Genomic DNA, 24,038 nt, shown 5'->3' with positions numbered 1-24,038 from the left:
TAAACTATCAACAGGGCAGGCGACACCTGCAGAAGGAGAACCAATGGTCCAGGACCCTTTATCAGAAAGACAATTGTGACTGCTATTATTATCGTTGACACCTACTTCTTACAGGTGATCTGCTTAATGGTTTAAGATTAAGATTTAAAACTGCATCTTACTTGGGTTCCTCCTTTGCTGAATTTTGAAATAACAATATAATAGAAACGTCTTTGCAGTTGATTATTAGATCCTCAGCTAATTGATTGCTTCATTTATGAATTGCGGATAAATGTCACCTTATGAATGTTTGTGAAGTAACAACATTAATTTTGATTGAACAGCCATATTGTCATCTAAAGGAGATAATTGAAAGCAGTTGATATTTTTGTGCAGGTCATAAAATGGACACATGTGTCAGCTCATGGATCAACCTTCCTTCAATGCTTTTGACATAAAAATAGCAAGAATGGACTGCACAAAGCAAAAGTCAGTCACTGCAGGAGATTCTCTTTTTATTGCAAAGCGCAGGGAGAAAGAAGACAAATTTTGAGGTGCATCTTTCATCTTTCAAGTATTCATTTTCTGCTGCTGTGTTTAGCATAAAATTATCCACAACATTGACAAGTTTCAAAGCATGCTTGGTAAATCAGCACCATAAATATGGAGTGCATGAAGGGCAAGGTAATGACAAGAACTGAGAGAACATTTCTTGCACAACAGCATTTCATTTTCTTTACAAGAAACAAATGTGGAAAGTTTTTCATTTAGCAACTTACAAAACTATTTCTGCCAATATTAAAAGAAGCATGTCTACAAGGTAGTTGATAGGAATCCTTTACAATAATTTGCTTCAGAATGGAAAACCATATGGAGGGTCACACAAAATTTCCACCAAGCAATGGGTCAATTTGCAGATGACAAAAGAAGATCTTCTGTTTACATTAAACAATAGTAATTAGATTATATTTCATCTTTTGAAAACAGAAATGGACTGACATTGAATATTCAGTCAGATTCAACCAAGATACATACGTAGTGACTCATCAGTAAATGTTGTTAAATTATTCTCCATTTTCTCATCAACACAAAAGTCACAGCACAATAGTTCATGATTATTATTATCACAAGCAAATCAGAAAAAAAGCATTCAATTATTAGCATGAAGTGATGACTGGAAGTACAGCCATGCTGCGTAAAATAATAATTCACTTCAAATATCTCCTAATGTAATATATTGCTTTGAATTAGAAGAATATTCACAGCGTTTTTCACATCATGATTCAATTAATATATTTGAGTATTTTAATTAGAAAATCATTTATACATTTTTTTATATTTTTAAAATTTTATTCAAACAAAATGACAGTTTTATACTTCAAACTATTCCATTTGCATTATGTGACAGGACCATTAATTAGTCAATATTCTATTTGGGTATAGTTTAATATTGACAGCTGGAATTTATTTAACTATCATAACAGGGATTATTGTTGATTTTTCTTTATTCCACAAAAGTTGTATTGGGAAAACGACTAATATTTCTGAATATTAAAATCCCAAAATGTTGGCATGTTGAGGAAGAAACGCTAAATCTTATGCCTCAGTGCATCCTAAAACCTTACAATCGTGTTTTATTTTCTGAAGCATTTTTTTCAGCTTGATGTTTTTTATAATCTTTACTACTTTGTGAAAAATGAAATTGGTATTATTCAGAGGTTTAAACATTGCATCAGTTGATAACAAAGCATATTGGCCAGATGATGTTTGTTTCCTTCATAGTAAATTTATTGAAGCAGATGCATTTGTAAAACAAGGAATTGCTATAAATCAGTTTGGGATGAGGCTAATGCTTAGAAAAAAATGTCAGAAACACTTGTATAGAATGTGCATTTGGACATAAATAAAAACACATTTTCAATGAGATTGTTCATGTGTAAACATAGAACATTTAATCAAAATCAACATTATTTTGTAAGTTGAAACTGACAGTTTCAATGGTTTGAAAAAGGCAATTATCCAACTGAATGTACAATTGCTTTCGCTTTGAGCATTAAAGTAACACCCCATAGATGCGAGGAAAGATAAACAATCACAGTTCCTATTCTTCTTTATGCATATCATAATGTTTTTGTATGGCCATGTATCTAATATTAGAAAATATCACACTTTCTATTTCACATTTCTTTCCCAATGTTCCCTTAATGACAACACATATCTGCCTTGTACAAAATGTCAACATTATTATTTGTTCTATCCGTTCAGTGAACCAAATATTCTTTATACCTCTAGGTATAAAAGGCACAATTTCATAGATTACATTTATCTTGTTATAGGATCACTCTAAAAGATGGCATTAGATAGTGCCAGCATTTAATTTATAACAGATCTTTAATTTAGCATTGTGCCCTCGTCTTAACAGCAAAACAATTTGTAAGTGATACTTTAGTCTGATGCTCTTGCTTTATATAAATGCTGAAAACATAATAAATCCTGAATTCTTTGCAGATGTTCACAAAGCATGTCAAAGGCATACAAGTCATTATCAAGGTGTGGTTTCCACTTTTTCTGAACTGTGCCCATTATTTTTGGCATGTGCAAATAGATGCTAAATGGGGCGGTGAATAAATCCAATCATCCAAAATAATTTGCATGGTTTGGGGATATGCAGCCAAATACTATGAAGAGGACACAGTTTAACACTAAAGGTTAACTTCATATTTGCAGTAAAAAAAACAAAAAAACTACGGTTATTATCAGTAAAGGAATTTCCTTTGCATTTAGTGGGGTTTTTTGTAACGTGCAATAAAAATACATATGTATATATTTGTAATTAAGGAAAACATCCATTAACAACAAGTACTTACTGTATCTACACAGAAGTACCGGGAGGAGTAGCTTTGTACCTCACTATTGAACAGAAGTGCAACAAAGATTTGAACACTCAAATAATCAATTACACCATTTTTAGTTATATTGACTGTTCAAATAGCTGATTTTGCATTGTATTTACATTACACTGTCCACTGTTTAACACTGCTTTCACCAGGAAAATGCAGGATTACATCGGATTGTTCATGTGCCAAGGGTAAGAAATCGTTCAACCAGTGGCTTCAACAGTATGGAAAAGGATGCAGTAAAACAGTGAAAGACAGCAGGTACCAGGTAAACAAAGGGTGCAACAAGTATTTATTGATTAATTGACCAATATTGAAGCTGCTACAACTTTAAGTAACTCTATGCATATTATGAAAAGCACTGTATTCTAACAAAAGCAGTATTTTTCCAAAATTTACCAAAGCAACATCAAGTTTCATCTTACATGCCACTTTGAAGTTCATATCTTTGCTTTTTTTATATTAATTTCTCTTTAAATAATGATATTTTGTGATTAAGCAGAATGTGTTCATATTGGATTGGTGTCTTGCTGAGAATGGTTTATCTTTAGATAACTCTCTGTCATACCACTGTGAAGGTTCTTCAACACTTTTAGTTCCCCTGAAGTATATCCTTTAAGTCAATTCAGAATATCACTTCAATCCATTCTCATGTACCCAAAGAACACAATCTCTTGAGAAAGTCCACACTGTGTTACAGTCTGGATTCTTAGCTAGTCAAGAGTTGTAACCTGGTTTGGTAAATTCCAAAGCAAATAACATTACTAAACATTTGAGTGAACTGGGTAAACTATGCTAACCACAACAATGTGCTGTAGTCTTGATTCAGGGTGGGCATGGCCTAGATAATGCTACATTTTGCTAAAGCTACAACATGCATCTACTGATGTTGTCTAGCATATCTTCATTACCAAATATGAAAAACAGAGGAGTTCTCCAACATTACTGCTTTTCCTGAGTTATCAGTTTTCAATCGTCCCAGTATAATTGTATAATGGGATTCCTGGGCTGGTTTTGTTGTTCAACTTGTAAAAAGTACAGAATCATCAGTTTGTATAAGGATGCGATTCAGTTTGTTTCTCACACAACAGCAACGTTTTGAACCAACAATCCAGTATTGCGGCACTTCCTCTTGCATTCAAAAAAAGTGTTCCCTGGGACAGGTAGCGTGTCGGATTTCACCCCAGAACTCTAGAGCAGCATTCTACAGCAGGTTTCCTCCAGAGTTTTGTTTGAATCTTTGACTCATGTCCTCACGAGCTGTAGCTTCACATTTTATACCATGGTTGTTTCTGTGTTTAAGTTCATGGAGCAATGCTCCTGATTAATTGCTTCAAGTGTTCCTTCTATTAGGCTCACAAATCAGGATCTTCCACTGTATTTCTTTCAGTGCCCTTAATCTTGGCATTGCTAATAATAGAGATGCTGATCAGCACTACGATTTCTCTTCATTATACAGTGAGGCCAACCATAGCATGATTTATTCTTTACTTTAGCCTGGTACAACAAAAATTGAAGTGGCTTCTTGCCAGCTCTATGAATTTTGTCAGAGTCTTGAAAATGGGAAAAAAAAATGTACATTCTGTGTCCCCAAACTTGGATACATTTGTTTTAACAATGTTTTCAAAAGACATGTAAGATGCCAGAACTAATGTCATTTAAATAGGTATTTCAGGCAGGCTTCCTGAAGCAGCAGTGATTCAGCGAATGTTGAAAGGAAAATCTCCACGAATTGTAATTCATTGCTGAAAATTCTGCACTGACCCATCATCCAAATCCAGCATTAGTTTCCAAGTTAAATATCTCACAAGACACATTGCGATCCACACTTTGGAAATTTAGAACATGCTTCAAAAACAATGAGACAGTTACATTGGATGCTTGGGATGTAGACACTTGATACTGTATTAATCTTGTGCTGTGCTCCTTTCATTACATATTCCCTCTTATTTACATTGCAAAATTTTAATATGTAAAATTCAGTGTCTGTGTGCTGGACTGCGTGCGTTCTGGGGTTGGGTGGGTTACAACATGCATGTAATTCGCTAACCAGAATGATTTTTTTTACAATTTATTGAACTGTCAGGTGGAACGTGGTCAAATGCCAGATATGGAGTCAGGAACAGCAAACATGTGCATTTCTCTTTGGTAGCCCCTATTTGGGATATCCTGCACAATATTTTAATTCTTTTTTAATTTAGGTATCTTATTTGCTGCTCTTTTTGCTTTTTGACAAAATCATGCTGGGATATTTCACAGATAAACTTCCCTCCTTGTGAGCTGAGAAACAGAAGATGGCTTGAAATCTGCCGTCTGAGTCAGCGGTATATCTTCAGGATTTCCTTCCTCGTTTTTACCATAACTGGCTGTGTTGAAATTCTCATACGATGAAGTCAGCCTTTTGTTGAGAAGATTGCGGTTGCGGTCGCCTATAATCTGAGGAACACCGTTGGCCAGCTTCTCCTGACTCCCTCGGTCTGTAACAGGCATGAATGTGGAGAGCTTGGGTTGGTTCTTTTTCCTTCTCTCGGGTGAGGTACGCACTGGCATCCAACAGGAGTCAGAGTGGCCAAACTCGTCACATTCCCTGGTACATTTCCCTGTCAAAGCTACATCGGGCAAAGGCCTTGAATCTGTGGAGAAAAGAAGATCTTGTTAGCTGGGTTTGTCCATTAGACTGGCATCTCAGGTATTAGACAACATTTAGAAACAAGGAACTGCAGATGCTGGCATGCAAAAAAAGACCACAAAGTGCTGGAGTAGCTCAGAAGGTCAGGCAGCATCTCTGAAGGACATGGATAGGTGATGTTTCGGATTGGGATCCTTCTTCAGACTGGTTGTGGAGGGGGCTTGGGGGAAGAAAAGCTGAATGAGAAGAGAGGCAGGACAAAGCGTGGCAGGTAACAGGTGGATAGGTCGACACAGGCAAGAGAGGTTTTGATAGGCAAATGGTTGGAGCAAAGGCCAAAGATTAAAGAGGAAGGTGTGAGACAGAATTAAAAACATGCTAATTGTTAAATCAGAGGAAGGAGTGTAGGAGAAGGGGAGAAATAGGTGGGAGTTCATATGAGGGACAGGGCTTGTGTGGGGAGGGGGGCGGACGACGACAGGGAGGAAGAGGTTACAGAATAATGAAAGGCATTGATAGAGTGGATGTGAAAAGGATATTTCCACTAGGACCAGAGATTATAGCCTCAGAATTAAACAGCACTATTTTAGAAAGGAGGTGAGGAGGAATTTACAAAGGGTAGTTAATCTGTGGAACTGATTGCCACAGAAGGCTGTGGAGGCCAAGTCAGTGGATATATTTAAGGCAGAGATAGACAAATTCTTGATTAGAACGGGTGTCAAGGCAGGAAAATGGGATTAGGAGGCAGTGATCAGCCATGATTGAATGGCAGAGTGGACTTGATGGGTCAAATGGCCTAATTCTACTCCTATAACTTGTGAACTTGTGGGATGGGGGATATAAGACATGTACATTTTCTGTGCATTAATTTTTTATGAGTTGAACATTACCCTGGAAAGGCAGAAGAGTCTCTGCTGGAATTTCATAGGAGCTTATTTACTTCTGCCATTTGGAATGTTACCTGACACATAGCAGAGTCTCAATTTGCTCTTTTCCACTGCACTTCCAGTGAAATGTGAACAGTTCCTAGTGTAATATAATTAATCACCAGTTAATTTTACTTCAGTCACATTCACAAAATAACTTTCCTAACGTTAAATACTTTTAATACATTTCTAGAATATGTTTGTAAGTAAGGATGGCAAAGTAAAGGTTCTGTTATATTTGTGATTTGGTGAAGGAGTTATTTGAAATGCCAGCTATTGTACAGTGGTAATGAAACTGAGCACAGGTTGAAACGTCCAGCTTGATATTCCTTTGTATTAAATTCAATCTGAATTCTGATCTGCAATCTGAACATAATAGAATTTGTTATAAATTGACATTTTACCAGTGAAGATAATTTGTGGCCCCTCAAGGCCTAAAATTAAAACAGAAATTGTTGGAAATACTCAGCAGGTTAGAGAGAGGGAGAGAGAGAGAGGGGGAGGGAGGGAGAGAGAGGGAGAGGGGAGAGCAAGAGGGAGAGAGGGGGGAGGGGTTTGGAGGGGGAGGGGTAGATGGCGATTGAGAAGGGGAGGCAGAGGGGGATGGGAATAGAGGGAGGGGGAGGGGGGGAGAAAGAGGAGAGGGAGGAAAAGAAATACAGAATTCATATTTCTGATAACCTCTGACCTGCTGACAGTTCCAACTTTGTTTTTTGTTTATGGTTGAAATTACCACCATCGTCCCCAAAACTTTGAGGATTCATTTATAGATACAGCATGGAACCAAGCCCATCGGCACACCGAGTCCACGCCGACCATCGGTCACCCGTGCACTAGATCTATGCTATTCCACTATCACATGGGACTGTCATATGCTGAGAGAATGGAGTAGCTGGGCTTGTACACTCTGGAGTTTAGAGGGATGAGACGGGATCTCATTGAAACATATAAGATTGTTAAGGGCTTGGACACATGTTCCCAATGTTGGGGGAGTCCAGAACCAGGGGCCACAGTTTAAGAATAAGGAGTAAGCCATTCAGTACAGAGACGAGGAAACACTTTCTCTCACAGAGAGTGGTGAGGCTGCGGAATTCTCTGCCTCAGAGGGCGGTGGAGGCAGGTTCTCTGGATGCTTTCAAGAGAGAGCTAGATAGGGCTCTCAAAAATAGCGGAGTCAGGGGATATGGGGAGAAGGCAGGAACGGGGTACAGATTAGGGATGATCAGCCATGATCACATTGAATGGTGGTGCTGGCTCGAAGGGCCAAATGGCCTACTCCTGCACCTATTGTCTATTGTATTGTAAATGCATGAGTTTGATTGGATTACTGCAAAGGGATTGTAAATAATGTTGCAAGACAGTTATCCTGCTGTTTGTTGATTGGCCAAAGTGTGAAGCCCTGGCTGAATTGTTTGTATTCCAGGGTAAATGTTGCATTATTCAGTTAAACTGACTTCCTTCCAGAAGCTACTGTAAGAAACATTGTTTGGGACTCTTTGTAATTGGGTTGGGGAACTGTCAATAATATTCTGATGTAATTGATATGTATGATTGGTTTGTAATGACAACCACCCCTATGTAGTTCGGCCCCTCAAGGTTCGTTGACCTTGGGTAACCCCCATTGGTGTCGATCTTCTGGAAGGGCGCTTGGGACTGTGTGACCTTTTGGGCAGTGTCTGCTTGCATGAGGCTGAAGGGCTTGTCCAGGCAGAGACAAGGATCTAACCCGCGGTGGTTTAGGTATCGTATAGGGGGATTTGTTGTTCGACCAAATATAAAGTTTTGTTGTTCGAGTGCTTGACTCAGTGTATTATCTAAACTAGACTAAGGGGGGGGAGGGGGGGTAAGCTTTAGGAGCGTATTTATATCACTTTCACATCATACAGACGAGGGGCAATTTTACAGAAGTCAATTAACCTACATCCCTGCATGTCTTTAGAATTTGGGAAGAAACCGGAGCACCTGAAGAAAAGCAACGCGATCACAGGGAGAACATACAAACTCTGCGCACACAGTACCCGTAGTCAGGATTAAACCGGAGTCTTTAATGGTGTGAGACCGCAACTCTACCGCTGCGCCACTATGTTGCGGATGATTTTAAAAGGGAGTTTTAAAAATAGTGACATGTCACAAATGAAATGAAAATAAATGCTGTCAATCAGATTGCCTTTTCTTAGTGGAATAAAAGTAATCTGGTTATTTCATCATAGTCACTACCAACATGGAATATATACCTAAGAAAATAATTGTTTGAGAAACAAAGATTCTCCATTGGTTTTGAGAGCTTCATTAGTACTAATAAATCGTGAAACAAAATTATTATAGGTTCAGCACATTTTACGACAAAATTAGAGACCATGCTCTCCATCCCTATATTCAAATGCTTGTCAAAACTGCATTGGTGGCAGCAACTTCCACACACAATGGAAACTATGTTTGTGAAATTGTGACTCAGTTTGTGCTTGTAAGGAAAAAGAAAATGAAACCCAGTATTATGGACATTTGTGAAGATTGATTCAAACTTATGGAAGACATATCAAATTTCCTTCAAATACACGTACAGATCTGGATTTGTCTGTTATTCCTTTTGCCTTGTCTGCCAGTGATAGACAATAAAGATATTATCCACTGTCAGCCACATCAGTCTTTGACTCAAGTGTATGGCATGAAAATTCAATATAAGGTAGTCGGAAAAAAATGTTTCCTGCTCATTAATTCAAATCATGATTCAGTTTCTACTCTCAACAGGCTAAGGTATCAATTTATTATAGCTTCGGGATAGGGGCAGGGGAGGGCAAAACAAAGTGGAGACTGCTATGCTTGGTCATTTGGTTTCAAATCAAAGGGAAATAATTTTATTCAGTGAAACATTATTACATGGCAGAAAGCTCCTGAACAGTCAGGTGGTGTGGATCAAATATATATGTTCAATATTTTCTTTTAGCTTCCAAAAGAATAAATATAATATTCATACTTATTTGATCCCTTTCATAATCTAGAATTAATGTCCTATCATTTACCCATTATAGCTTGAATATCTTCTTGAACAGGCAGCGGGTCTTAATATTTCTAATGGTTTCTGAATGATGAACGGTTTTAAGAACAAAAGAAGATGAAAAAAGGCATTTGGCTCATTGTGTCTACTTTACCATTCAATAGGATTAAAACAAAACTTTCACCTCACCATCATTGTTTTATACTATTGTGTAATAATGCAATGTCCATCAGGTATTGGAGAGCAGCATCTTATTTAGGGACTTGAAATTGTATTGTGATTACACTATATTGTAATGGTCATAACTGGACCATAATGACATCAAAATGCTGACAAAATGATGACATCAAAATCAAAGGCCATAAATCTTGAATACTCAGATTAAAGATGCTTCTTCAACAGGACAATTAACACGTTCCCATCCTCCCAGAAACAAGCGCAAGCTGAGTAATAGTTCCATATAGTTCACCTATCCTCTAATGCCTAGTCCATCTTTCATGTCTAAGTGTGGACAATGCCGGTGATTGACAATCACACTGCCATTTTCCAATTTCCAAATTTATATTTTGCAAAGAGATCCATGCTATTTCCATCAGAAATGGGAAATTGGCTGATACCGTCTCTCCCTGGCAAATGGTATCAAAGTTATTACAATGCATTACTGCAAAAACAGTCATGCACAGCTATCTTAGCACACTGTGGCAATCAGTCTCATAACTTAAAGTTGGAGACAGATGAGGCACTGCAGTAATTCAATGAACTATTAGGGAGACCCCGCATTATTATTCTATCATTTCTATGAAATTAAAATTCATTCAGAAAGTGCTTCCAGGATTTTAGACTTTAGACTTTAGAGATAGTGGAAAAGGGCCCTTCAGCCCATTGAGTCGGTGCCAACCACGATCACTCGAACACTAGCACTATCCTACACACCAGGGACAATTTACAGAAGCTAATTAACCTACAAACCTGTACGTCTTTGGCGTGTGGGAGGAAACCAGAACACCCAGAGAAAACCCACTTGGTCTCAGGGAGAATGTACAAACTCCATACAGAGAGCACCTGTAGTTGGGATTGAACCCGGGCCTCTGTGGTGCTATATGGCAGCAACTCTACCGCTGTGCCATTGTGCTGCTCTAAAGATTTAGAGAGTATTTAAGATTCATTATATTCAAAAAGATCTATTTCTATTTTTTTAATTAATAACAATAATAATAAAATTAAATTGAAGCCCAGTGGCAGGTTAACCACCACAGTCCACAGGGTATCAGCACCCCAGGCGAAGCTCAACCAAATACTGTCCCACCAACGGACATGAGTCCAGAGCCCAACCAGCCACAGTCAGCGGTAGAGAGGAAGATGGAGGGAACAAATCCGAATGGAGCAGTCACTGGCTGTGGCTGAAGAGAAAAGATGCTGTCTGGGCTGCCACGTGACCATCTTGAGGCTAACCATAAGACACATACACAGGTCATATCTCCGTGCGGTGGGCCTGCCTCGACTGAGGGTGTCTTGTGATAAAAGGCCAAAACACCCAGTGACGTTGAGGCACACAACTGAAGATGTGTCTGATTGGTAGCAATACCAAGAATACCAAATGTCAATTGTAGAGAAAAACCTTAGGGATTGTAACATCCAGTCCTACTAATCAACATTCAAGTTAAAAATAATCCAACTCTCCTTAGAAATAAGGCTGATATTTATGAATTGAAAGAATGAAATGTAACACATGTGTTTGATAAAGGGTGAGAAGGTAATCCTAGTAACTAAATGTGTGTTTAATCATTGGATGGGGGAAATGCTGGAGGTGACAATCAGGGAGAAAATTAATAATCATTTGAATAAACATGAATTAGTAATGGAAAACTAGCATAGATTTGTAAAAGACAAGAGGTGTTCAACTAACATTATTGATATTTTGGTGAGATAACCAACAAGGGTTGACGAGGACACATGGGAGAAGGGTCCCAACTCAAAAGGTCATCTATCCTTTGTTACTCCAGCATTTTTGCCTATCTTTGGTCCCACAACCACTGTTTTTTCTTGATACCTTAGCGATTAGGCAGTAAGCACGGGGGTCATGGGGGAGGTTTTATTGAATAATTGATGACATAAATCTTAGTCAGCAATCAATGTCAAGGACATAAGTTGATAAAGCAAATGATATTGCGATAGAGGAAATTTAGCATAGAGAAGGGCATGTTTTAATAGAAAGGTGAGGAAGAACACTCTATTATAAATAATACACATTGAAAGAGATTTAAGATGAAAAAGACCATAATTAATTGATGGCCTTATCTCTGAAGCGAATGTGCCAGATCAAGAACACAATGACACAAAGCTGGGTGGCAGTGTGAGCTGCGAGGAGGATGCTATGAGGATGCAGGGTGACTTGGATAGATTGGGTGAGTGGGCAGATGCATGGCAGTTGCAGTATAATGTGGATAAATGTGAGGTTATCCACTTTCGTGGCAAGAACAAGAAAGCAGTTTATTTTCTGAAATAGTGTCAGATTAGGACAAGGGGAGGTGCAACGAGACCTGGGTGTGCTTGTACATCAGTCACTGAAAGTAAGCATGCAGGTACAGCAGGCAATGAAGAAAGCAAATGGCATGTTGGCCTTCATAGCGAGAGGATTTGAGTATAGGAGCAAGGAGGTCTTACCACAGTTATACAGGGCCCTGGTGAAACCACATCTTGAGTATTGTGTGCAGTTTTGGTCTTCTAATTTGAGGAAGGGCATTCTTGCTATTGAGGGAGTGCAGCGTAGATTCACCAGTTTAATTCCCGGGATGGCAGGATTGGAAAAAAATGAAATGGGTCGACTGGCATTGTAATCACTGGACTTTAGAAGGATGAGAGGCGATCTTATAGAAACATATAACATTCTTAAGGGATTGGACAGGCTAGATGCAGGAAAAATGTTAATAATTTCAGAAGTCCAGGAGGAGTCCAGAACCAGGGTTCAGTTTAAGAATAAGGGGTAGGACATTTAGGACTGAGATGCGGAAAAACTTTTTCACCCAGAGAGTTGTGAATCTGTGGAATTCTCTGCCACAAAAGGCAGTGGAGGCTAATTCACTGGATGTATTCTAGAGAGAGTTGGATTTAGCTTTTAGGGCTAATGGAATCAAGGGATATGGGGAAAAAGCAGGAATGGGGTACTGATTTGGATGATCAGCCATGATCATAGTGAATGGCAGTGCTGGCTTGAAGGGCCAAATGACCTACTCCTGCACCTATTTTTTATGTTTCTATGTTAAGAAGCAATTCTTAAAGCATGAGGTGTCCTCTGCATTATAAAGGGATACACAAATGGAGAATACAAAAGAAAACAGGTAATGCTGAACCTTTGTAAAACATCAATTTAGCTGCAACCGGGGTCAAGGAAAGAGCATTCACATCACGGCCCTCTTTCTACTAATCGTTCCACCACCATGCACAAGAGCGCAAAACAGACACCATTGCATGCAGATGCCGAGAGCTATGTTCATCTCTGGCTGAACAACTTCTAATCTTGTGTGTGGACACGACAAGAAGACGAAGCTGCAACCATTTTAATTCGTCTTAGCGTTCTAGGGAACTTGTTTGTAATGGCCAAAGAGAGGATTGAAGATTTAGTAGAATGGTACCCAGTTTGAGGTTCATACAGCAGAGAAGATTACGAGTTGATCTGATAATTTTCAAAACAAATAGAAATTCAGACATAGCACATATGGAGCCTCTTTATATCGTTATAACTCAGTTAAGATTGTGGTATGATCTCTGACATGAAGTGTTAATTGGAGGGGTCTAGAATGAAATGACATATGAAAGTAAGCATGCAGGTTCAGCAGGCAGTGAAGAAAACGAATGGCATGTTGGCCTTCATAACAAGAGGAGTTGGGTTTAGGAGCAAAGAGGTCCTTCTGCAGTTGTCTAGGGCCCTAGTGAGATCACACCTGGAGTATTGTGTGCAATTTTGGTTCCCTAATTTGTGGAAGGACATTTTTGCTATTGAGGGAGTGCAGCGTAGGTTTACAAGGTTAATTCCCGGGATGGCGGGACTGTCATATGCCAAGAGAATGGAGCGGCTGCGCTTGTATACTCTGGAGTTTAGAAAGATGAGAGGGTATCTTATTGAAACATATAAGATTATGAAGGGTTTGTACACGCTAGAGGCAGGAAACATGTTCCCGATGTTGGGGAGTCCAGAAACAGGGGCCACAGTTTAAGAATAAGGGGTAAGCCATTTAGAACGGAGATGAGGAAACACTTTTTCTCACAGAGAGTTGTGAGTGTGGAATTCTCTGCGTCAGAGGGCAGTGGAGGTCGGTTCTCTGGATACTTTTAAGAGAGAGCTAAATAGGGCTCTTAAAGATAGCGGGGATAGGGGGAGAAGGCAGGAACGGGGTACTAATTGGGGATGATCAGCCATGATCACATTGAATGGCGGTGCTGGTTCGATGGGCCGAATGGCTTACTCCTGCACCTATTGTCTATTGTGTATTGTCTATAAGATTAAGAGTTGATCTGATAATTTTCAAAACATGAAGTGTTGATTGGAGGGGTCAAGAATTAAATTACATAAGACATTTATCAAAACAATACATGGCTGAACTGAGGGGACACAATCATGTTGTGTGTAGTCAAGATCTGGGATCAGAAATTATTCATCTAATTGTTGCTTTTGAGCATCCGGGCCATAACAAACTACAAGGCCCCTCAGATGTCTTGTAAGGATGACACAGACTTTCTAAATGAACTAAATAATCATTTCGGCAGGTTTGAGGCACTGAACACCACTACAGTGAGGAAATTAGAGCCACAACCAGGAGAACAGACACTGTCTTTTGAAACTGCTGACGTCCGCATAATCCTGGAGGGTATTGACCAGCGAAAGGCAGCCGGACAGGATAACATACCGGGGCGTCTGCTTAGGGGATGTGCCGACCAGCTAGCTCTGGTTCTGACAGACATTTTTAACATCTCCCTAAACCAGGCCATTGTTTCATCATGTTTCAAGACAGCCACCATCATACCAGTTCCCAAAAAGTCTACAATAACCTGCCTGAATGATTACCGCCCCATAGCACTCACACCAATAATAATGAAGTGCTTTGAGAGGCTTATTAAGCAGCACATGGTCTCTAAACTCCCCTCCAGTTTTGACCCGTTCCAGTTTGCTTATCGCCCGAACCGCTCCACAGAGGATGCTATTTCCTCTGCAGTCCACCTGAGCCTGGAGGAGAGGAACACCCACGTGCGGATGCTGTTTGTCGATTTCAGCTCAGCATTTAACACGATAATCCCCCAGCATCTGGTGAGAAAACTGGCACCCCTAGGTTTCAATACCATACTATGCAACTGGATCCTGGATTTCCTTTCTGAAAGACCCCAGTCTGTGCGGGTGGGGAAGAACACCTCCTCGGTCATCACATTGAGCACCGGCTCCCCTCAGGGCTGTGTCCTGAGTCCGCTGCTCTTTACATTGATGATACATGACTGTGTCGCCAGGTCCACTACTAACCATATCATCAAATACGCGGATGACACAACAGTAGTGGGCCTTATCCGCAATAACGACGACCAGGCATATAGAGAGGAGGTGGAACAGCTGGTGAGCTGGTGCAGCAGGAACAACCTTCTCCTAAATGTGAACAAAACCAAGGAGATTGTCGTCGATTTCAGAAGGAAAATTCAGCCCAGTCACACTCCACTCTGCATCAACAACTCTGCAGTGGAGCAGGTGAAAAGGATCAAGTTCCTGGGGGTGCATATAACGGACACCTTAAACTGGTCCACAAACATTACATCTCTGGCAAAACGGGCACAGCAGCGGTTGTACTTCCTCCGCAGGTTGAGAAGTTTACACCTCCACCCTCCCATCCTCGCCACTTTCTACAGAAGCACAATTGAGTCGGTCATGACCAGCTGCATCTCTACGTGGTGCGGCAGCTGTACAGCTGCGGACTGGAAGTGCCTTCAGAGAGTGGTGAGGACAGCGGAAAAAATCATTGGGACTTCTCTTCCTTCCATCATGGACATGGGGTACAAGCGCTGTCTGATTAGAGCTAAGGGCATTACCAGAGCCCCCACACACTCACAATTTGGACTGTTTATACTGCTTAACTCTGGGAGGAGGTACCGCAGCATGAAGAGCGGGACAACCAGGTTCTGCAACAGCTTCATCCCCCAGGCCATAAGATTACTGAACAATCAACAAAACCGAGGCTAGAACTTTTTAAATATTGACACTTTTTAAAAACTTTTTATATATATTTATTTTACAGAACCATGCACATGAGGCCTTTTTATGGACGCACCTAGCACTTTTACTTTTACTATTTACCTGATTTGGAGAGTCAAATGCAACGAAATTTTGTTCAAGGTGCACTGTGTCTAAGTGTATATCTGAATGACAATAAAAAAAGTTTTCATTCATTCATTCATTCATTCATTCATTCATTCATTCATTAAAATAGGATAAATACTGAGAGGTAAATAAATGAAGTGCTACGTAAGAGCTGGAGAATGGAGATAGTTGAATTGATTGTGCGGGGAGCCGCTGTGGGCTTGATGGTCCCATGAACAGCCTCTTGTGTTGTAACGATTCGTTGAATCTAATATAAACTCTGCCCAATGCTGAACTTATGAAACTATTAAAATAGTGAAATGACATTAATATATTCTGACAGTCGTGGATACACATATGCTTTAATGTAGAGAGCAAATGTTTTTTCATATGTGATTTTAAATGTGCTTTATGTAACTTTATTTCATATAAAAATAAAAAGAACAGTACCAAAGAGATGAACAAACACAGTAAAAGTGTCAAATTCCCCATAGTAGATATATTTAAAATAAATTGCAGTCTGACAGTAGATTCAGGGTATCTGGCTTTCTGTAATATGTGTCATGTTTAAAATAATCATATCTTTCCTTCTACTATGGGATGGAAGTAACTAAACAGAGATAGAGGAATGCTTAAGGCCCCAGGGCTTAAAATCTTATCATTCTGAGTGGCTTTTACAATGGAGAGTTGCAATAGTACATGACATCGACAGGACAGATTTTCTGAAATAAAATCAAACACATTTGTTATATCTCGTACATCGAATGAATATCGCAGGTTTTATTTGTCAATCATGAATGGGGAATGTAAAAGGAAGATACAAATAAACAAGGTAATATACTTGAAAATTAAAAAATTTGGATGCTGGAAATCTGAAATAAAAACAGAAAATGTTGTAAACACTCAGCATATCAGGCCACATCAGTGGAACGAAACAGAACATTTCAGATTAAAGACTGAAAGGTGATGAAGGAGTTTCATCTGACAAAGAAGGCTTTGACCTGAAATGTTAACCCTGCTCTATTTTCTGTCGATAATGTGCTTATTATTTTGCAACAGTTACCTCCATTTGGATTAAACTGTACATCTATAGTGAGACATGACACCAAAAAACTATTGTAATTCAGTGTTTTATCCTATGTTGTGCAAAAAAGACCTTCTGAAATTAATTGCCATCCTCCCACAAAGGCTATTTTAAATATATGGCACAATTTTCAGAAGATAAATTCATATTATTGATTTGTCTATTAAAAGTGTCTTTATCTTAACAGCCATGTTACCTAAAGGAGACACCAAAGAATACAGCAGAATAACAATTGTGGACATCATTCCTTTGCTGTTTTTTAATGTGTAGATTTATTTTGTTTAGATTCAATACCAGTCTACCACATAGACAGGGCTGTGCCCCGCTTCAACTAAACCGTTGTGAGAATTGTAAATCCCGCAACAGCCTGGCCTCAGCTGCAGTGTGCCAGATCATTTGACTAGCTGACCCTATGTTTCAGAGGATCATCTGTACTCTTGGTCTCAGGATCTCTGGCCTTTCTCTTGGGGATCGCTGATCTCCCTTCTACCGTTACTTGTTCTTCCTTGCGTACTGTTACATTTCCTCTTGTGTGTTACTGTGAAGAAAATCTGTCACTGGCACATCTGCCAATTCTCCCCTTTGGGTGATAACATCGAAGCAAATACTATGAAATGTACACCAACCGCATCATGGGGAAGTGTTCAACAGCTGATGATCACCACAACCGCTGCACAGTTGGACACATATAAAGCCACGATATAACCAGCAACTCATACTGTAAGTGATATCTCAAAGATTTCAGTCGAAACTGAGCTACAGTGAAAATCCACTGGGAATATTCACAGAGGGAACCAGTCAATTGTTACTCTTATGGGGCTGAAATATTATCAGTATCAGTTACAGACTGAGATTCTGACACATAGCTTTGACAATCCCCATGCTAAAAATCCCACCAGATTTATAGTTAACTCTGAGGGACTCAATAAGTGGTTGTAGAAGTTACAGTGAAGGTTGCTCCTTACAGCTCCATTTTGTAGCCATTGAAGTTCTGTGTTTGGTAATTATTCATTAGTTTCTGCTCAGGCATATGTTTACCTCTTTCTTCTGTAGAACTTGTAGATCCGATGCAAATTAAACCCAGACACGCAGCGGCAGAGCCTGAGAGCAACTCAACACTTTGCCAAAGAGGCAAGAAGTAGCTGACATTATAGATGCAGCTGAACACGAGAGAGAGAGAGGGGGAGAGAGAGAGAGAGGGGGAGAGAGGGAGAGAGAGAGGGAGGGGGAGGGGAGGGGGAGAGAGAGGGAGAGAGAGGGAGAGGGAGAGGGAGAGACGGATTACTTGGTTCTGTTGTCCCCCACAGAACAGGGACTGCAGCAACAGTCTGACCTACTTGATGAATACTGCCAAAATTGGGCCCTGGCAGTAAATCTAAAAAAAAACAACATCATGATTTCTCAGAAAAGACCCAGATGTCAGGAAGATAAATACAAATTTACTCTCAATGGTACTGTTATCGAACACACTATGAGCTATACTTACCTTGGTCTAACTGTTTCAGCATCAGGGAGCTTCAATATGGCAGTGAATGCACTGAAAGAGAAAGCTCGAAGAGATCTGTATGCAATAAAAAGAGGATTCTACAACATCCAAATCCCAATGAAAATCTGGCTTTAAATATTTGACAGTGTAATCCAGCCTATTGCGCTTTATGGTAGAGAAGTATGGGGTCCGCTCAGTCACCATAGTTATAGTAAATGGGAAAAACAAACAACGGAGGCACTGCATGCGGAATTTTGTCGGAACATCCTCCGTATCCAAAGGAAAACACCAACAAACGCATGTAGGGCGGAACTAGGCAGATACCCACTGATAATAAATATCCAGAAAAGAGCACTAAACATTTGGAATCACCTTAAATCTAGCCCCCCAGATACCCTCCAGTTTAAAGCCCTTCAAACACAAGAGGGGAACCCAGAAAAGTGTTCCCTGAGTCAGTTGGTACTGAGACTAACTACCCCTATTCAGTTAATCCCTATCCAGTTAAACCCTGACCGGACTCAGATCAATACTGACCCCCAATCACCAGTTAGAGTGAACAAAATTATCAAACAATGTAAAGAAACGTATTTGGAACATTGGGATAAAGAAACCAAAAGCCAAAGCAGATTAGAATGTTACCGTGCCCTAAAAAGAGATTATAAATTGGCAGACTACCTCTCAACTGTTAGAGACATAAAAGCAGAGACAGACCCTCACCAAATACAGGTTAAGTGACCACTATTTGGCAGTTGAAATAGGAAGACAGAAGAAATTCTGGCAACCAAGACAAAACAGAATATGCGGCCACTGTTTGACAGAAGAGGTTGAAACAGAGGTGCACTTCCTCCTAAAATGCACAAAATTTGACAAAACAAGAAAGCATACTTTGACAAACTCAGTGTGGCAACCCCTGATTTTAAAGAACTAGATGATACCATATAACCATATACAATTACAGCACGGAAACAGGCCTCTCGACCCTTCTAGTCCGTGCCGAACACGTATTCTCCCCTAGTCCCATATACCTGCGCTCAGACCATAACCCTCCATTCCTTTCCCGTCCATATAACTATCCAATTTATTTTAAATGATAAAACGAACCTGCCTCCACCACCTTCACTGGAAGCTCATTCCACACAGCCACCACTCTCTGAGTAAAGAAGTTCCCCCTCATGTTACCCCTAAACTTCATGTCCCTTAATTCTCAAGTCATGTCCCCTTGTTTGAATCTTCCCTACTCTCAGTGGGAAAAGCTTATCCACGTCAACTCTGTCTATCCCTCTCATCATTTAAAGACCTCTATCAAGTCCCCCCTTAACCTTCTGCGCTCCAAAGAATAAAGCCCTAACTTGTTCAACCTTTCTCTGTAACTTAGTTGCTGAAACCCAGGCAACATTCTAGTAAATCTCCTCTGTACTCTCTCTATTTTGTTGACATCCTTCCTATAATTAGGCGACCAAAATTGTACACCATACTCCAGAATTGGCCTCACCAATGCCTGTACAATTTTAACATTACATCCCAACTTCTATACTCAATGCTCTGATTTATAAAAGCCAGCACACCCAAAAGCTTTCTTTACCACCCTATCTACATGAGATTCCACTTTCAGGGAACTGTGCACAGTTATTCCAAGATCCCGCTGTTCATCTTACATTCTTCAATTTCGCTACCATTCGGCTCGAAGGGCCGAATGGCCTACTCCTGCAACCTAATTTCTATGTCTATGTTTTCTATTTACCATGTACGTCCTATTTGATTTGTCCTGCCAAGATGTAGCACCTCACACTTATCAGCATTAACTCCATCTGCCATCTTTCAGCCACTCTTCCAACGGCATAAATCTCTCTGTAGACTTTGAAAATCTACTTCATTATCCACAACCCACCTATCTTAGTATCATCTGCATACTTCTAATCCAATTTACCACACCATCATCCAGATCATTGATGTACATGACAAACAACAGTGGGACCCATAACAGATCCCTATGGCACCCACTAGTCAACTGGCCTCCAACTGACAAACAACCATCCACCATTACTCTCTGGCATCTCCCCCAGACACTGTTGAATCCATCTTGCTACTCCACCATTATACCAACCATTGACCTTCTTAACCAACCTTCCATGAGGAACCTTCATCCAGATCATTGATGTACATCAAAACTAAGAATAATCCTTGGTGAAGGAAATACGGCACATCTTGGTGCACAATACGTAACAGCATGCCAATAACTGAGAGACGGTGAATGACCAACATGTACATATGTACGCACACACTAATTGACATTAACTGACACTAAGAAATTAATATTGAATTGCTAAACTTGCTAGTGTGTTGTACAGCTCACAGCTGCAAAACGTGTAGCAGCAATAAAGGGCTATCGGCGCCTATTGCCAGTTTTATGTACAGGACATATCTATCCCTGCACTGTATAGGGTGATTTCACGAAAGGTCACTGGAGCGTAGATCCGCACCCCCACGTGACCGAAATTTTAACTGGAGTACATGCGTACATGTTAGTGAATGGGAAAACAACGTACTTTCACACCCGTTAAAAACATCGAAAACGGCCCGTTTTTCAAGCTGCAATTACTGAGCCAGTCGGGGTGACCGTGAGGAACAGCGACCTAAATTTACAGTCCAAAAAAAGATAGAAACTAAGGTAAATTCAAGAGGGAGCTGAAGGTGTAAAACAGCGGAAGTGCTAGCGACATTTGCCTGGAGATTTAAAGATCGAAAATATCGGGAATTATCGCGTTTGCTCGCTGCATTTCATCAAAAGTGGCATCATTGCTTTTTATCTTTATTCATTTGTTATATGAAAGTATTCAAAGTTAAAATCCGTCAGTAAAATTGCAAAATCGCCCATGGTTCTCGGGTGGGTTTTAACATGCAAAATAAACACGCTTCTGAAGCTCTATTTACCATTTAAATATCGTAAACTATCAATGCGTTTGAAATAAATTTTACTGAGATGCAAACTGTCAGCTGTTCGTTGGACAAAACAGGACATTTATTATTTGCCAAAATATATTTCTCAATGTTCTTTGTTTAAAAGCCTGCACAATCACCCAAACTACTTATTTATTTATTTATCATCTAATAACAGACAAGCCTGCAGCATGAAATGATGTCAACAATCCTAATTGGGCACCCACTGTGAGCAGGATAGACAATGTGCACAAGAACGCCATGCACGTGCACAAGAAAGAGTATTAAAGCAGATTTGGTTGCAGCTCAAGCATCTATAGCTCTGCAAGTTGATGCGTTCTTGTGCACATGTCTATCCTGCTTACAGTGGGTGCCCAATCAGGATTGTTGACATCATTCCATGCTGCAGGCTGTCTGTTATTAGATTATTAGCATTTTCATTTTGCATGTTAAAACCCACCCGAGAACCATGGGCGATTTTGCAATTTTACTGACGGATTTCTAACTTTTAATACTTTCATATAACAATGAAATAAGATAAAAAGTCAATAATGCCACTTTTGATGAAATGCGCGAGCAAACGCGATAATTCCCGATATTTTGGATCTTTTAAATCTCCACGGCAAATGTCGCTAACAACGTCCGCTGTTTTTACACCTTCAGCTCCTCTTGTATTTACCTAGTTTCTATCTTTGTTTTGGACCGTTAATGTCGGTAGCTGTTCCTCACGGTCACCCGACTGGCTCAGTAATTGCAGCTTAAAAACGGGCCGTTTCGATGTTTATAACGGTGTGAAGTGCGTGTTTCCCCTCACTGACATGTACCGGAAGTGACGCTTGTACTCCAGTTACAATTTTCGGTCACGTGGGTGCGGATCTACGCTCCATGACCTTTCGTGAAACCACCCTATACTTGTATTTATACTGATGCATCTCAAATATGCATGTCATGTTTTATACTTTGGCAATATACAATGTTTTTTATCATGCCAATAAAGTTTTTTAATTGAAAATGAATTGAGGAGGGGGATGATTATCTGGACGGACAGGGGGGGGGGGGATGAGGGACTTGCCGGAAGCGGAAGTGTTTGCGGGGAGACAGGGCAGCACCGGGTGCGGGGATGGAGGGAGGGAGCGGGGCCGCGCTGGGCCGGGGCTGGAGATGGTGGAGCCGGGGCTGGAGATGGAGCCGGGCCTGGAGATGGAGCCGGGCCTGGAGCCGGGCCTGGAGATGGAGCCGGGGCTGGAGATGGAGCCGGGGCTGGAGATGGAGCCGGGACTGGAGCTGGGGCCGGGGCTGGAGATGGAGCCGGGGCTGGAGATGGAGCCGGGGCTGGAGATGGAGCCGGGGCCGGAGATGGAGCCGGACCGGAGCTGGAGCTGGACCGCAGATGGAGCCGGTCTGGAGCTGGAGCCGGGCCTGGAGATGGAGCCGGGACTGGAGCCGGGACTGGAGCTGGAGACGGAGCCGGGGCTGGAGATGGAGCCGGGACTGGAGCCGGGACTGGAGCTGGGCCGGGACTGGAGCTGGAGATGGAGCCGGGGGCTGGAGCTGGAGCCGAGCTGGAGCTGGAGCCGGGACTGGAGCTGGGGCCGGGACGGGAGCTGGAGATGGAGGCCGGGCTGGAGCTGGAGCCGGAGCTGGAGCTGGAGCCGGACTGGAGCCCGGGCCTGGAGCTGGGGCCGGGACTGGAGCTGGAGATGGAGCCGGGCCTAGAGCTGGGCCTGGAGCTGGAGCCGGACTGGAGCTGGAGCCGGGACTGGAGCCGGGACGGGAGCTGGAGACGGAGCCGGGGCTGGAGATGGAGCCGGAGCCAGGACTGGAGCCGGGGCCGGACGGGCAGCGGGGAGCGGGAGCGCGCTCACGGAGACCGGCACCGGCACCTGCGCGCTCCCGCGGCCAGAGAGCGGCCCAGGAGGAATATCAACACGTGGGGTGAGGGATCGTTGAGGGGAGAGATTAAAGAAGGTGGGGAGGAGGGGGGGGAGGGGGAGAGAGAGATGTCCGCCCTGCCCTGGTCTAACCTGCCGCTGTTCTGCTCTTTCGCTCCTGACAGGTGTGAGGTGTGTGGGGCCACGGATCAAAGTACAGGTGTCCACAGTGCACAGCGGTGTCCTGCAGGTATGTCACAGACCCCAACACCCCCACACAGCTCCTCTCCCCCCCCCCCATCCCCAACGCTGCCCTTCATCTCCCCCCCCTCCCCTCTCATCCCCACCCCGTCTGTCCCTTCCACTCTGCCCCACCTCCCCACTTCACCCTCTCCGCTCCGTACCCAACCCCCCCCCCCCGCATTCCCACATAGGGTCGCCAACTTTCTCGCTCCCAAATAAGGGATAAAAAGGTCAAAATACAGGACAAATTCCCCACGGCAATTCGTTGAGCGACTGGGCCGTGACCTGGGTGAATGATGAGTTGCCCCGGGTGCTGGACTGCACACAAAGCCCAGCCGCGGGCCAGCTGAGGAGTTTTGGCCCGGGGGCCGCGCGATGTCACACACGCAAAAATGAACCGATGATCGGCCGTGAGAAGGAGGGGTGGTGGTGGTGTCGGCGGTAAGCGAAGGTCCGAAGGTCAGACAGCTGGCCGGGCCTGCCGACCGACCGACGGGGCCATTGGCGAGGCCTGCTGCTGCTGCTGCACTCCATGGCTGCACTACGTCGGGACGGGTGAGGCGGGGCAGGACGCGGCGCTCCAACCCGACAGTCCCCTTGACCCGAGTAGTAGCGGTCAAATACAGGACAAGGGCGGTCCCGTACGGGACAAACCAA

The 24,038-nt window shown here is 42.0% G+C and overlaps 1 protein-coding gene across 2 annotated transcripts in view; it reads right to left on the bottom strand.

The window, feature by feature from the left end:
• Positions 1-477: 477 nt before the first annotated feature.
• Positions 478-24,038, bottom strand: part of pcdh7 (protocadherin 7) — a 377,653-nt gene continuing 354,092 nt past the window's right edge. The window contains exon 4 of one of the 2 annotated variants that reach the window (XM_033026671.1): positions 478-5,509. In XM_033026671.1, coding sequence (XP_032882562.1) covers positions 5,130-5,509 — 380 coding nt within the window. In that variant the 3' untranslated portion in view covers positions 478-5,129. The remainder of the gene's footprint in view (positions 5,510-24,038) is intronic. The other variant, XM_033026693.1, reaches the window with a different exon arrangement.

This window comes from Amblyraja radiata, chromosome 1 (assembly GCF_010909765.2).
Source record: "Amblyraja radiata isolate CabotCenter1 chromosome 1, sAmbRad1.1.pri, whole genome shotgun sequence".
Classification (NCBI taxonomy): Eukaryota; Metazoa; Chordata; class Chondrichthyes; order Rajiformes; family Rajidae; genus Amblyraja; species Amblyraja radiata.
Note: the sequence above shows the minus strand (reverse complement) of the source record. Positions and strands in the feature narration are given on the sequence as shown.